The sequence below is a fragment of the Perognathus longimembris genome, chromosome 11 (assembly GCF_023159225.1).
Source record: "Perognathus longimembris pacificus isolate PPM17 chromosome 11, ASM2315922v1, whole genome shotgun sequence".
NCBI classification, from domain to species: Eukaryota; Metazoa; Chordata; class Mammalia; order Rodentia; family Heteromyidae; genus Perognathus; species Perognathus longimembris.
The window spans coordinates 20,739,407-20,755,128 of record NC_063171.1 but is presented as its reverse complement, the minus strand read 5'-3'; the positions used below and the strand labels follow the sequence as shown (position 1 = coordinate 20,755,128).

General features: G+C 42.1%; 1 protein-coding gene across 9 annotated transcripts in view; it reads left to right on the top strand.

The window, feature by feature from the left end:
• Cacna1e (calcium voltage-gated channel subunit alpha1 E) overlaps window positions 1–15,722 on the top strand; it is a 314,229-nt gene that overhangs the window by 245,661 nt on the left and 52,846 nt on the right. For 6 of the 9 annotated variants that reach the window (XR_007212661.1, XM_048358274.1, XM_048358273.1 and 3 more), the window contains 5 exons: window positions 549–711; window positions 1,837–1,966; window positions 2,503–2,562; window positions 3,298–3,404; window positions 14,809–14,820. Coding sequence is in view for 8 of the 9 variants with exons in the window: in XM_048358274.1 (XP_048214231.1) it covers window positions 549–711; window positions 1,837–1,966; window positions 2,503–2,562; window positions 3,298–3,404; window positions 14,809–14,820 (472 nt within the window). In the remaining variant the exon portion in view is untranslated. The remainder of the gene's footprint in view (window positions 1–548; window positions 712–1,836; window positions 1,967–2,502; window positions 2,563–3,297; window positions 3,405–14,808; window positions 14,821–15,722) is intronic. The other 3 variants (XM_048358271.1, XM_048358272.1, XM_048358270.1) reach the window with 3 other exon arrangements.

Below are 15,722 nucleotides of genomic sequence, written 5' to 3'. Positions count from 1 at the left end.
AATGGTTTCTTAAAATTTTCCACTCTAGTATGACTTCACTGAAGGCATACAGGATTTCATATTAGGAACCCATACTAGCATTATGGCCATAAGAAAACACTCAGATTCCCTGAACTTTGGTTTTCCCACCTGTAGAATAGGAATAGTAAATATGCCATTCAGGGTGCATTGGTGTGAAAGTTTAATAAGTAATTTGAATAAGAATCAAGAATTTAAACATAATATGCAATCTTTATGAGTGTCATAACAAGCATTTTCTGTTTGCAAAGGCTGCCAATTATTGTTTGCCAGATTGTAAAAGTTCAGTCATAAAAGGAGGAACATGATTGTTATCATTTATATAGCATAAAAAGCTATCCTACATAAAATTCAAGTGAGGGTAAGAAGAAGGTGTTAAATGAATGTAGTATTTAAAAATATTCCGTTCTCAGGATGCTGTGTAAGGGCATCTGGGTCCCTTCCCTCTCCTCTCCCTGTTGTCCATATAAAATTCAAAGGCACCATGCATGTAGCAGGATACTGATGGCGTCACCATGCTCCTCTTGCAGTTAGTAACAAAACTGATGGGGAGGCCAGTCCTTTGAAGGAGGCAGAGGTCAAAGAGGAAGAAGAGGAAGAAGTAGAGAAGAAGAAGAAGAAAAAGGAGAGGCGTGAGACAGGCAAAGCCATGGTGCCACACAGCTCCATGTTCATCTTCAGCACCACGAATCCGTAAGATCCCCTTACAAGCTCCTTTTGGTGGTAGGGCAGAAAGCCAAGGTTTGAGCCAGAGTGGAGTAGTGAGAAGGAGGAAATGAATCATCTTCCTGGACCTTCCTGGTTTTGGTTGGCCAGATTCAGGAGTACCTAGAATCCAGTAGGTAAGGGAAGTCATTGAATGTGAGTAGAGAGGATACAGGAAAAACATGAGAAATATGGCAAGAGGGAGGAGGAAAGAAGGAAATATCCTTGAGGATGGATTACAGACATTCTACAAGAAGACAGAGCTGAGGCTACGGACATTGGGAGTGACATGATCATCTATAGGGTTTTTGAGATTTTAAAGGATGCCCTCTTGAAACACTCTTATGGAGGACAGATAGATCTTCTTGTGTCTTGCATGTGAGTTTTTCAAAAGAACATAATTCCACGAGCAGAGAAAGGGGGTGGGAGTGTTAGACAAGTCTAGAAGGTTAGATTCAAGAAGGATGGGGTTAGGAAAGAGCAGCTGCCTTCTTCTGCTCTGGAAATAACGTGTAGACCAGCTTCTGAGACAAACAGGACAGAGAGGCCATTGGTGACCACCTGAACAGGGTTCAGGAAGTGCTCTAGGATGGAAAGACCTTGAGTTAAAGTTGCCAGGTCATCTTGAGATGAGAATGTAATGCTGCAGGACTCTATAGGATAAGGCTACTTTTATCAGCATAGCATGGGAGACATGAATACCTGTTATTGGAGTCCTAGAATCAAGATCTGCTTTTCTGTTTCTTGAGTCCTTGGGATTTACTGAGATCTCAGATATTTTTGCAATAGAAGAGAAGACCTTAGGATGCAGTGGAGAGTACCAGAGAGCCTCCTTGAGGTTGTGTAGTCTGAGTGAGGCTGGCTGCTCCCAAATAGCGTGCTTGCAGACAATGTATCTTGGCTTGCGTGCCACAGCTCTAGCCAATCTGATTACCTTCTCCCATGGGGACTTGAAAGGATAATGCCTGTGAAGTTAAATTGCTCTCCCTGGTGGCTTCCTTTGGCAAGGAAATGGCTGTCTGGAAGAGGTCAGTGGGTAAGGTAGAGGGAGTACAATGGGGAAGCATGGAAAAGACACATGGCTAGCTCAGCAAGGCCTCTCCATTCCCGCAGGATTCGCAGGGCCTGCCACTACATTGTGAACCTGCGCTACTTTGAGATGTGTATCCTTCTGGTGATTGCAGCCAGCAGCATTGCCCTGGCAGCTGAGGACCCTGTTCTGACCAACTCTGAGCGCAACAAAGTAGGTACACAGGGGCCATTTGTCAACATCCACGGTGTCCTACTGGCCACTACATCTCAGTCCTTCCCTACTAACATCAGAGGTGAATTGAGATGGCAAGGAGGTTGTTGGGGAATGAAGAAAGTTGGAAATATTGGTCATTCCTGTTCCTCAGGGAGAAGTTCATACTTCTCCCTAAGAGAAGAAAGTCCCGGTGAAGTCTCCAAGATCCATCAGCACACCAGTGCCTTTATGCTTCAGCAGTGGAGCCCATGTATCTGGAGCCCATGTATCTTGAGCTAGCTTTGAAGGAGATCTGCAAATACCTAAGGGCTTGGGTATAGGGTCTGACATGGTCATGGGTGATGCGTGTGAAGCTGGAGAGCAGTAGCACTACCCCAGAGAGTTGAGCTATCTCCTGGAGACACCACAGGAATGTGTGTCAGAGGATAGGAGGGTCGGAACTATCAACTGAGAGTTTTGTGGGACAACTGAGTGGCCATGAAGAACTGTGGGTGTCAGTGTATGCTTCAGCGTATGTTTCATGTGTCTTACAGGTCCTGAGGTATTTTGACTACGTTTTCACAGGCGTGTTCACCTTTGAGATGGTTATAAAGGTAAAAGCCTCTGGAGCAAACCTGGCTGGAGGGTTTGAGTGGGTCACCTCTCTCCTTTACTTCATGGCCCTTCCCAAAGTTACAGTCTACTAGACCATGACAGGAGATCCTCTACTGAACTCTCCTCTAGCTGCAGAATGCTGAGGACGTGTATCCTCAGACATGGGTACTTGAATGCATTTGGATAGAGTAGACCTGTGCACATAGCCTGAACAGGAAGCAGGTGATGGGTGGGCAGAGAGCCTGAGGATTGTACTCTCCTGAACAATGTGCTCCCTGGTTTGAGCTTGGGGTACGTGCCATGGTAAAGGGCTAGGTAAGTAAGTTAGTCTTCCTGAACTCCAGCACTTTCAATCACCTGATAGTCCCAACTATATCCTCCCAACCACCTAATGCTGAACAGATTTGTCTTGTTCCCAGTTTTCTCCATCTGAGTTTTATTTGTCTGTGAATATGAGGCAATATCTGAGGCTCTGGGCTTTAAAGAAAGGAGGAGCAGAGGGTTCCATGATGGCAGGGGGCTTTTCCAACCCAAATGGCTATGAGAAGGTACTTAGGACTCATTATGATCTGGAGAGAGTTAGCTAGATGGCCCTCTAATTTCTCAAGTTCAGAGTGAGGTTAATTATAAAGACACTGGCAATGAATGCATTGGCATGAAGAACCCAAGCCCAGGGCAAGTGTCACCTGTACCACCCAGGCTCATCCACAGCTATTCATACCCTTTTCCCACAGATGATAGACCAGGGCTTGATTCTGCAGGATGGATCCTACTTTCGAGACCTCTGGAACATCTTGGACTTTGTGGTGGTGGTTGGTGCATTGGTGGCCTTTGCTCTGGCGTAAGTGGCTTCTTTCCTGGTTTGTTCCCTTTTCTTTCCACTTCCTAGAGACTGGTTGATTTGAAACTATCTCTTGGGCCAATGTGAGAGATGAAACACTCAGAGTAGTATTAAAAAATGCTGCCCTAGATGTCTGCTTGCCAGGTGCCCTCAACAGAGCTCCTGAGGGCTTTACAATTTTATCTCCTGTTTATCTCCAGATTGCAGGATGGGGATAGCAAGACCAGGGAACATTAGTGGGGAGAAGTACCAAGAGCTTCATTCCTAGGGATGCATAAGCATAGGGTATGGGCAGTGTCTCTGCACTCAGATATAAGCTAGGGACAACTGATTACAGCCTTTCATTTCTTGAGTGAAAAGAGAAACCTGAAAGAAATAAGGTGGTGGGGGTGGGGGGCAGAACAAAAGACAATATGGAGAGTCCTAGAATTTTGAGCATAGAAAGATTCTTTGCTTGGGGATAACTACAAGCTAGTTAAGGGACATACAAATATTGATATGCTTAATCTGCAAAAGTAACAACTCTCCAAACCTTCCCTGATAATATACTTAAGAACTATGGCCTTAAGCCAGTTAGACCACCAAACCATGCTTGTTGCTTTTGGGAGGACTGGGATGTAGCTCAGTGGCAAAGAGTTTGCTTAGCAAGTGCAATGTCCTGGGTTTGATCTCTGGTACCAAAAAAGGAAAAGAAACACAGGTGTTTTTTTAAGGTGTTTTCAAAGAGTTGGGAAATTTTTCTCCCCCAACTCATACACATTATCCAACCAAATACTCCCATTTCCTGTGGAATTCAACCAAGGAAGGGACACTCCTAGCACTCTAGGATATACCTAGGACATAGGGATATGCTCAGGGCCTTTTTGCTAAACAGATTGGGCAGTACCTCAAGAGGATGAAAGATCCTCCTGAACTTTGTACCTTGTTCCATCTACTGCAAGTGGAGGGCTAGGAGGATTCCCTGGACCACCCTTCTAGTCATCTTGAATATAAGTAGGAGCCTCATATTCTGAGCAAGCCAACTGTATTTTCCTTCTGGTAAGGCACACGAAGCACATGGGAACCACTTTTGTTGATGGCAGGTATATGAGGGAGGGGTCAATATGCCTTTATATATTTGCCCTACCTAGGTACAAAGGTTGAGAAGGGATTGTCCAACCCACCTTTTACTAAACACTGCCATCTTCCATCCTAGCAATGTAAGAGGTAGAGAATCTAAGAACAAATGTTTCCCATGTGGCCTAGGATAGAGAAATTGATGCTTTGTCTGTAGGAGAGGTGAATGTTCTCAGCTCTGTTTAGATTCTAAGATCTGCCAAATCCTGGGAGCAAGCTACGACCATTGTTATATTGGGGCACCCTCTGAAAGAGAGCCTTGTTAGATCTAGTTGGTAATCCACAAATAGGTGTTAGCAATTAGGTAATTCCAGTGTGTTTAGTCTCCATGCACACTTGTGTTTCAACCCCAATAGAGTTGTGTGGAGTTAGTCACCTTTGAGCCCACCAACAGAAAACATATCTCAGCTGTTCCCAAAGAAACTTAATGGTGGGTGTTTCCTCACACCTCCAGAACCCATATGGGTTCTCATAGCAACATAAAAGAGCCAACCTTTGCTCTACCAAGGGGCCCTCCAGCTCCTTCTCCTCCTTGGGAGATGTATTAAATTCTACCTTTGTCTCAAGAAAGCCCACCTTTTTAATGTTATTTTTAGAGATAAAATATGACCCTTGGGATTTTTAAAGGTCAAGTTCCCTTCTCATTATATCAGTTCATTTACATACGTTATTCACCATATTGTTCTTCTCTCTTATTTTGTTCTCAGTAGGGTAGTTGTCTATCTTTGATGAGTAAAGGATGGAGAGGGAAGCATATAGGAAGGAACTTGCCCAATCTTTAGAAGAGAAGCTAGCAGGTAATAGGGACAGGACCCTAAAAATGTGGACTGTGGGTGAGGCAGGGTCTAGTTTATATCTTAGCTCCTCTTTGGATTTGTCTTTGAGCCACACAGCAAGATATTAATCCTTTTAACTTCAGGGTGCTACCTCAAAAAATGGAAACGAAATAAAGTATATAATATGCTTAGCATAGCACCTGACAGTATGTGGAATCAAGAAATGTTAAATGTTGGGCTGGGGATATAGCCTAGTGGCAAGAGTGCCTGCCTCGGATACACAAGGCCCTAGGTTCAATTCCCCAGCACCACATATACAGAAAACGGCCAGAAGCGGCGCTGTGGCTCAAGTGGCAGAGTGCTAGCCTTGAGCGGGAAGAAGCCAGGGACAGTGCTCAGGCCCTGAGTCCAAGGCCCAGGACTGGCCAAAAAAAAAAAAAAAAAAAGAAATGTTAAATGTTAATTCTCTGCTTTATCTTTCATATTATCCAATCCTGTCATAAAGCCTGAGTGTACTAGCCAGGTATACGTTGGTGTATAATGTATGCAAAAGGTTGAAGATGGATGAAGTTGGTCCCAAATTCAGTTGTTTCTCCTATACCTACTTCATTGACTAAACCTATGTGCTTGGGAACTAGACAGGCATGTTGTTGCCTGTGTGGGGAGGGAGGTACCATTTAGAAGAAGCCTCTGTATGCCTGCCCTGAGTACACCATCCAGCTTTCTTTCTTCAGATTCCAAGTAACACTATTGTGCCGTCGGATTGTCATCTGTCTTTTTCTTTCTTTGTGCTTTTTGAAACATGGCAGAGGTGGCTTTGGTGCTGGTGGCAGGGGAAGCCTTAACAGCCCCACAGCTAAAGCCTCTGTATTGGTCCTCAGACCAGGTACAGTGCAGGGGACTCCGGAAATTCCTTGCTTTTGGGGTTCATGCTTATGTGATGAATTGAGAGCTGTAACCCATCCCTTGCTTTCAGTGAGTCACATCTTGAACTTACTCTTCATTTCTCTCTAAAATGTGGATGAGGCTTTTTCATTTTTCTCCATCCATTGTTTTTTGTCATCATCATTGCAAGTTTGCCAAGCCCATTCTCTCTCCCATTTCTCTGATGGTAGAGCAGTCCCTCCAGCCTACTGTGCCTTTCTCTGGCCATCATTACATTTGCTGAGCTCCAGCGAATGCTTTCTGTTATCCTTAAGCTCATGCATCCTAACTCTTCTCTCTTGCATTCCCTCTTGAGGACACCAGAGAACTCAGCTTTCCAATCTTATTGATAGGATTAAAGGGTTCTGGCCTACCAACAGAGTGAGGATGGAACATGGGGCAGAGAGTAGAATGGAGTTACTAAGCTCATGTGCCCTCTGGTCAGGGGCCCAACAAGAAGCCTGATGTAAACTTGTCTGTAGGCTTTTCAAGTATCTCCTTGTGATTGTAACTTTCATTGCCATATACCATATATTTGCTCCACTTAATGCTCACTATTAAGATAACCTTACCCCTGTCATAGTCTGTCTCTTTCTTCTCTCCTTGAAATTGAACTTCACCCTAGTGAGGCTTCTGCAAGGGTTATTGCTCAGTCAACGTAAGCAGCTGATGGTGGTTGCCATGGTAGCATCATTATGCAGCTCCTCAGAAACCACAGATGATTTGGCATTGCTTCTGTCACTGCTGGGCCAGAGGTTTCTCAGAACCAAGCCCAACTCTCAAGAGCAGTGCTTCTAATCAAGGAGAGGGGATGGCCTTCAGCTGAATTCTCAAAGAAAGCTTCATTGACCACTGAGACCTTTGGCCACACAGGTCTGCACCTGCTCTCATGTATGTTTTCTATAAGCATATGTACCATGTATGTAGTGGCTGGAGAGAAATCTCTTCTCTATAGCTGCATACAACAAGCAAAGTGATTCTTTATAATGTAAACCTAACAGTTTACTTTGGAACCATGGGGAGGAGATAAAGGGCATTTCTGTTATCAGTGGGCATACCAGGGGATAGGAAAACATTGGAAGGATACCCATATTGCAAGTTTTTACATTATAAAGCATTTATAAGAACACTTGGGTCTTTAGCAAAGCCCAGCATCTCTGTCGAGGTGAGCAGAATTTGAGCCAGGCATCAGAACAGCTCTCCTTGATTCTGCTGCCCTCACAATGTTCTGGGTTCTATGGAGACACAGAGTGTTTGCCAACTATAAATGTCCTGAGCTATGCCTTTTCCTCTTTTTGGTTTCAAGAAAAGTCTGGTGAGTGACTGGGTCTCTGAAACCTTTGTCCTTTGTTCGTTTGTTTCTGAGAAAAGAGGATTCTTCTGCGTGCTAAATATTTTCTAGTTAGAGCTCAAAACTGCCTTTCTCCATTTTCCTCACACACTGTGGCCATCATTTCTCCTTCCTGGGTGGAAAGGCAGAGATGGTTACAGCCTTGGCATTTCTGGGTACCAGTCTAGTAGGCATATTCACACGTTCAGCATAGCCCCACCCATATTCAGCTGCCTTGTGGAGAAGTCAGGAAGTCACTCCTGAGCCTTTAAGGATTCTGAACATGAAGATGGTGCTGTCTATGTCCTCTGGTCCATGTCTTCCAAGTTTATAAGAAACTCGAGCAGGCAAGTGGGTAAGGACATCATCTGAGGAGAAACCTAAAAGAGGCCTAGAATGTTGGGGGTGAGGCAATGTACCCAGCATCCTCACCCCCTTTATTTCTACACTCTACAACATGATTCATAAGCTCAAGTTGCATTATCAGGTGAGCTTGTGGTGGTATTCTCCATAGTGAACTCATAGCCAAGTGTTTGTTGGCACAAATGTTTTAAGAGAAAAAGCACTATGAGGTCTGTTTCCATCTATCCAACCCCTTACATCCCTCTTCCTATCTGTCCCCACTCACACCTGAGGATTTTCTCTGGCCTGTGCATCACTCAGAGTCCTGCAGCTCTCTGGTGGCTGATGTTGATGTCAGAACTTCTCCTTGCTGTGTGCTGTGGTAGCAGGGCATCAGCTGAGGTCAGGACTACCCAGCATGCAAGGAGATCTGGCTCACAGCCACATTTAGCCTTTCATTATTCAGGCCTTAGCCAAAAGCAAAGACATGAGTCAATCTGCCTCTTGATGCCAGGAGGAACTGGAGTTCCCACATTAGCTTTTATTACATTCCTTTCATTGAAGTGTGTCACTTTCCTGACACTTGACACCCTGCCCTGGTGGCTAAGAGGCATAAGGTCTCTTGAATGTGTTCCAGACTAGCTGTAGCAGCTGAAATGGTTCCAAATGCATTCAATGAAACTCACAGGCATAGAAAATGTGCCATTTGGAAGCTTCCTGTGGAGCCACAAGAGTTGTTCCCTCTGGTCTGACTTTGTGCAGTTTTGTGCTTCCGAAGGTAGGAATGTGAACACATAAGGGAGTGACTATTAGGTCAGAAATGCTGTAGAACAAACCTTTGACTTGAACTTGGTTGTCTTTCCCCTGCTCTTCATTCTGGTCCTCCTCAAACGTCAAACTTGGCTTGTAAGATTCTTTCATGACAGCACTTATTATTAGAACTGAAAGGAGGGGGTCACCCAAAGGAAGCTGTGACTACACATTCATTTTTTTTCTTTATTGTTAAAGTGTGATACAGAAGGGTAACAGATTCATATTATAGGGGCAAAAGCAAGACAAAATCCTGCTCCATGAAAAGAAGACCTACTTACTATGGAACCAGACAAGCCATCCAGTTCCTCTACTATGGAGGAGGATGGCAGATTAAAATTAAATATTAGCCATTGGGTCACCCACCAACAGTGGATTTAAGAAGGTGGCTGTCAAGCTGGGCACCAGTGGCTCACGCTACTTCTAGCTATCCAGGAGGCTGCGATCTCATGGTCTTAGTTCAAAGCCAGGCCAGGCAGGGAAGCCCATATCTCTAGTTAATCACCAAAAAGTTGGAAATGGAGCTGTGGCTCAAGTGGTAGAGGGCTAGCCTTGAACAAAAAATGCTCAGAGACAGTGCCCAAGTCCTGAATTCAAGCCCTAGGACTGGCAAAAAAAGAAAGAAAGAAAGCTGGCTGCCATGAACTGGAAATTTCTAAGAGTGAACAGATAAGATCTCATTTTCTGGAACTCTGTAGTGTTTAAGAGTCGCCCTGAGGGTGACTTCATCTAGCTTTGTATCAAATACAGACAAGAAAAGTGACCAGGGCTTGTGGATTCTTCAAGTATCCATTGACTGAATTTTACCCTGGCTTTCTTGAAAGTAGGATTTGACAGGGATAGTGAAAAACGAATCAACATTGAAGCTCTGATAGGAAAATACTCCTAGTCTTTCTGCTCTTGCCATTGAACTGCAGTATGAATTTTTTTTTTAACACTGGGAAATGTGTTCTTTTGCATGTGACATTGGTGCTACTGTAGGCTGTGCACTTGCAGAACTTTACCAATTAGTGTAAGTTCCCAAGTATTTCTCTTTATCCAGAGCAAAAATTTGGGAGACTGCTGGCTATAAATTGGATCTTAGTTTATGATTATGGGAGCATATAACTTCATTCATATAGTAAGCAAGAATGGGGCTATCTGGCCCCATATACCAAAAGCACCCTGGACAGAAGGTAAGCTGTCATAACCTTTGGAAGAGCCCAGTCCTGTGGGATTAGTAGAAATGTATCATTTTGCCCTCTAGGTTTAAAAGTAGGTTTGTAGAATTTAGAACAATTTTGACATGGGAAGTATCAACCCAGGTCATGTGACCTCACAGCCATCTGCTTAATCCATTCATCAAGGCACAGGCTAGCATTGAAAATCAATCTCCAGCTGGGGAAATGGATTGGCTGGTCTTCAGTCAGCAAGAGAGAACAGCAGATGAAGGGTCTTTGAATGTGTTTAGAATATAAAGACTAAGAAGACATATAAGTTGGTTTGCTATTCATCAGACTGAAAAAAGTGCTAGGAGACAGATGCTTTTGCTGCCTCCTGCTGCTTCTCAATGCTTGGACAAAAATATGTTCCAGTTGGAGTATAGTCATGTGCATTGCAAAAGAGAAAGTTTGCAAAAAGCACTTATCTGTGTATGTAAGGGGCTCACTTAGACCCCTGTGCAAGAAGGAAAGGATTATGTGCTAAAGAGTTAGCAGGAGCCCGTCCTCTGGTCATTGAACAAACGTGACAGATGGAGCACAGATATAAGCACATAAGTGACCCCAAGAGATGCCAAAAATGGACCTGGAAGGAAAGTAATCCTTAAATGGCAGCAGATAAGAGTGACAAAGCAGATGAACTTGGCCTTACCCACAGCCATGTAAGCAAAGAAATGTCCTCATTTTCATGTATTCGCTATTTCATTGGTCACATGACTGTCCTATTTTACAGTAGAAAAGTCAATTGCTGGAGGTTTGGCTAGCAGGACTCATGTGTTAAGTAAATAACAAAGCCAGTTCTTGAGTAACCATAGAATTCTGGTTGCAAGTTCAGTGCTTTATATATTACATTAAACTCCCCATAGCATGATGCTTTGGTTAGTTCCAAGCCATTGATCTCTGTAAAGTCAGAGCAGTATCTTGGCATTGACTTGTCCTTGGCCTAACAGATCCTTCTACCTCTACCTAGAGAAAGACAAGACCTATGGGCCAGATGGAGAAGGTAATCCCTGAACTTTTCCATCTTAGTATGTTTTTCTATAACATTTTACTTTATGAACAAGCCCTATACTGACTGAGAGGAGTAAGGCAGACAGCTTAATATTTAAGCTGGTTTATTGTGCTGTCCCCTAGTTTGCTTTAAAGCTCCCAGGGGCTCCTGTTTGGAAGGCATTATATCATTATATATCATGGGTGGTTTTTCAAACTCTGACAAACTTTGATCAAAATCTCTGTTCTATTAATTATTAGCTACTTTATTTCTCTGAGCTTTTGCTTCTTTACCTGCAAGTAGAAGTTGAAAATAACTATAATTTGGTCTTGTAAGAATACCAAAATTGAGAGACTCAGGGTAAAAAAAGAAAAACAACTACAAAAGCAATACTTGCAAAACTGTTTGGTCTAAGTGAATGGAACACCTCATGGGGGGAAAGGGAAAGAGGGTGGGGGGAGGGGGGTATGAGGGATGAGGTAACAAACAGTACAAGAAATGTGTTCAATGCCTAACGTATGAAACTGTAACCTCTCTGTACATCAGTTTGATAATAAAAATTTGAAAAAAAAGAATTAAATAAAGTAAATTACCTTTAGTGTTTAATATAGTATGATGAGTATAGTAAATTCTATAATAAATGGCAGTTATTTTTATCTACCAAGTAATAGTCAAGGCACTTCAGTAAGACCCTCATTCCAACATGACCTTTCTGCCAGACTTACATGCCTGTGAGCCAAACCCTTCCTCCAAGGTAAGATTCCTTCAGATTCCCAGGCCATTGTCACCTGAACTCATGGAGGAGGGCTAAAGTCATGACACTTATAAAAATGAAGAGTTCTTCAGAGCCTGATGTCCTTGTTCCAATGCACTGGAAGGAAGAGTCAGTTCTTACCAGAAACCAACTTGAGTATGTTCTGTGAGGAAAGGAGACCTGGAAGCTGGAGAAGGAAAGGTCCATGAATGTTTAGTGATTACAGGTAATAGATCTGGAGGACAACTTGAAAATTTAGTGGAAAATTGTCTTTTACTGGAGATTTTCATCTTTTATGAGAGAAACATGGCATTTTTCCCCATCCCTTGAAAGTCATCTGGCACTTCTCAGATAATAGGAAATAAATGGTAAAATGCCTGGCCACTGAGTCCTACTTAAAATAGGACCAATGTATCCTAGCATGTGAAATTAGCCTCATATTTTAGCATTAGAGTCAGTTTTCAAGCCTGTTAAAAATTTTTACTAATTTGCTAGGTAGTATAAAAAATTCTGATGAAACATTTAATAACAATGACTAGTAATGTTCTAACACGGTTATTAAGATGACTTGTTTAAAGCACATGAATTATTTCCACAACAACAATGACTTGTTTAAAGCACATGAATTATTTCCACAATAACGTGCCTTAAAGTGTTTATAGAGCTTGCTCTCTTTGTTTTAAAAACATCTTCTTCCTCCTTCCTCCCTCCCAAACTTGTTGGCTTTGATAATGGATCTGAAAGAAAGTTACCTCAGCTTGGTCCATGCACAAATGATAATAGGTTTTAATTAATGAGGGCTAAGTTGTTGTGGCCTTTTCTGACTCTATAGCTTTGTTATCTGGTATGTCTCTCATTTCAAATGGCAATTTTAAAATCAGTGTTTACTCTATGTTAATAAAATGTAACATGCAAGTATATTTTTACTTTTTTGATGTTTTGAATATTGCCTTCCAAAATACTTACTTATAATTTTTTAAATATTTGATTATCTTTAAGTAGTTGTACAAAGGAGTTACCTACCATTCAACAAATCAGTTTATATGTACAGTGCATCTTGATGGCTGTCACTTCTTTCATCATTTTCCCCCATCCCTTCCAACCCAACCCTGCCTCTCAATTTTATTAATTTTATAGTAAATGCATTGGATGTTATGATTGTATTATTTTTACATCTATTTAAAGTCATAGTTTTTTTTAAACTCAGGCTCTTTGCTTGCATTCTGCCACTCGAACCCATTCCCTTATCCCTTTTTGACTTGTTATTTTTTGGATAAAGTTTCACATTTTTGTGTGAGGCTGTCCTCAGACCATGATCTTCCTATACTTCCCAAGTGGAAGTGGAGATTATATCCCTGGCATAGGGACAAATGTACCTTAAGAAAAAGAGAATGATTTATATTGTCCTTTTCATCAATTATCAGTCACATGATTCCATCCCTCCCATGGAAGCTTATATTTTTCTTAGTGTACTTTGAGTGTCTTCCCTATTATTATGCTTGCCATGAACTAAGGACTCCAGAAATGCTTGTATTATGAAAGCATAAGGGTATGTTTGACCTATTGATGCCTAGTCTCATATGTGAGAAGATGCTATTACCACTCAAAGGAAGATAGTTCTGTCTTCTAACCCTGTGGAGATTGCCACACTACGTATTTAAGGTTACAGGTCTTCTGTTTAATTTCAAGGTCACCATTTTATTTGTCATTTACAATGGAAATAATATAATATCAAATATTGAATTATTTACTGAGTAAAATGGCAATAAGATATATTTGCTCATGACATAACAATGGTGTACCATAGGTTTGTGATACATGGGGAAAAGCTAAGAGAAGAAAAAAAGTAACCTTTGTAGCAACAATCAACTAAGAACCAAATTCTGGACACTTGGTCAGAGCAACAGCCAAGATAAGGTACATCGTTTTGGCTCTGAGCTCACTCAGAGTACTTCTTCCTAGGGCCTTGGTGTCCTTTGCAAATAAATAGACGTCAGAGATCTTTTGTAGCTCTGAAATTCAGTAAGCTGCAACATTGAACTAAAACATGCTGGTACAGAGAGGCTTAGTGATGGAAGTAAGAGCTTCAAAACTCAAAAACCTGAGCTGGGTTCCAGTCCCATCACTGTCAACTCATTCACTTAAACTCTTTAAATCTCACATGAGAAATAGAGAACAGAATCTGTCTCCTAAAATTACTAGGAAATTTGAAGAAAGATATGCATTGGAAGTGCTTAGCACAGAGGTTGGCCTAGAATAAAAATAAATATTCAAAAAGTTAAAATTAAGTTCTTGTTTCTATTACAAGCACATATTTATGCTTTGGCTTTTAACTACTACTACTACTACTACTACTGGTTGTTCTTCTTTCCTCTTCTTTCTTCCTCTTCTTCTTCTTGTTTCTCTTCCTCCTTCTTGTCCTCCTCTTCCTCCTGCTCCTCCTCCTCCTCATCTCCCTCCTTTTCCCCCCATCTTTCTCTCTGTCTCTTTCTTCCTGTCAGTCTGTTGTGCCATACCACTAAAGCAGGAGAAATGATTCCTAAAAGTTCCACGGTTAGTTAATAGTTCAAAAAAGGCAGACATTTGATTTTTTTTTTAACTGTAGCTTTTTGCATTCCTGTGATAGAGCTTTGGAGAAGCATCAGAGTATATGTCAGAGAGGTTACATGCCCTTGCTCAGATGAAGTCCTTCCAAAGCACAGCTATGCCACTGTGCTGTGGAATACTTTTCCTGAGAGTGTTTCTGGCCCAGAGTGTTTCTTTCCCGCAGCCCAGAGTTTATGAAGTCTCCAGAAGCACAATTGGTCTGCAGATTACTAAGGAAATGAGGTGAAAGCCTACAAGTTGGAAAGGTGCAATTCCAGTAGGCTCCAGGCAATGAAGTAAAAGTACTATTGAGTTAAAGGCGGTTTCACGGGTACTTGGGAAGGGCTTTGTCCTGTGGGTAGAGAAGTGGTTGTGGAGCAGATGGTATGCAGTCCTTCCTTTCACAACCTCTGTGACTTGACAAGTGCCAAGGCTGTGGGCAAAGTCCTGTGGCTTGTGCTTTCCCAGTGTCCTATCACTGTTGGAGTGTGTTTTCTCCCTGGAGTTTTCTGACTGTCTTCTTTCTCTCCCCACCTCCCCTTTTCTATAACTGCTTCCTGATTGGATCCTCCATAGGAACGCTTTGGGGTAAATATGTTTTATTTTCTTTGAAGAAAAAGATACAAAGAATGAACTGGAGGAGGGAGGGCAGGATTAACTCATTGAGAAAAGAGAAATGTGTTTCTTATGAGTGGTGTGTTTCCTTTGAGATCCCAAAGACAAAACATTAAGATTTGCCAAATCTCAAGAAATGCTTATTCTTAAACATTCGGGTAATATTTGGCTTATAAATTGTCTATTTAAATATGTAGATAGATACTTCTTGATTCTTTATTGTCTGTGCCTCTACTTGGTCTTCAACTCAAGGCCTGGGTGTTGTTTCTTAGTTTTTTGTTTTTGTTTTCTCAAGGATAGTACTTTATCAATTGAGCTGCTGTTTCATTTCCAAGAAAGTCTGTGAGACTCTTCTCTCCAGTTCACCACTCTAATCTCCAGTTGACTAGCAAAAAGCTATGACATTGCAGAGGTGGTGATAAGAAGCATTAGACTGGCTGTGAGGGAGAGGAAGTGATGCTCAGTTGATCTACAGGCATGGCTGCCTCTATGTGTCATGGTGCCTGTGTGAGCCTCTGCCTGTAGAGCTGCTCCTTGGCTCCTTTTGGGGTGACATCTCGGTCAGCTTACTGAGATCTGAAAATATCAGAAGTAAAAAAAAAAATGCATTTGAAATATCCAACCTACCAGACATCATGACTTAACACAGTCTGTACATTGTGGAGTATATTATTTACCCTCATAATACTGTGGCTGGCTAGGAAGCTTGGCTGCCCAGCATGGCAAGAGAGCACCATACGGCTGAGCATTAGGCAAGGGAAAGATCAAACTATAAAGTGCAGTTTCTACTGAATATGTATGATTTTTGTACCATCATAAAGTTGCAAAGACCTAAGTTGTAAGTTGGGGGACTGTCTGTACAGGTGTTCAGGTGT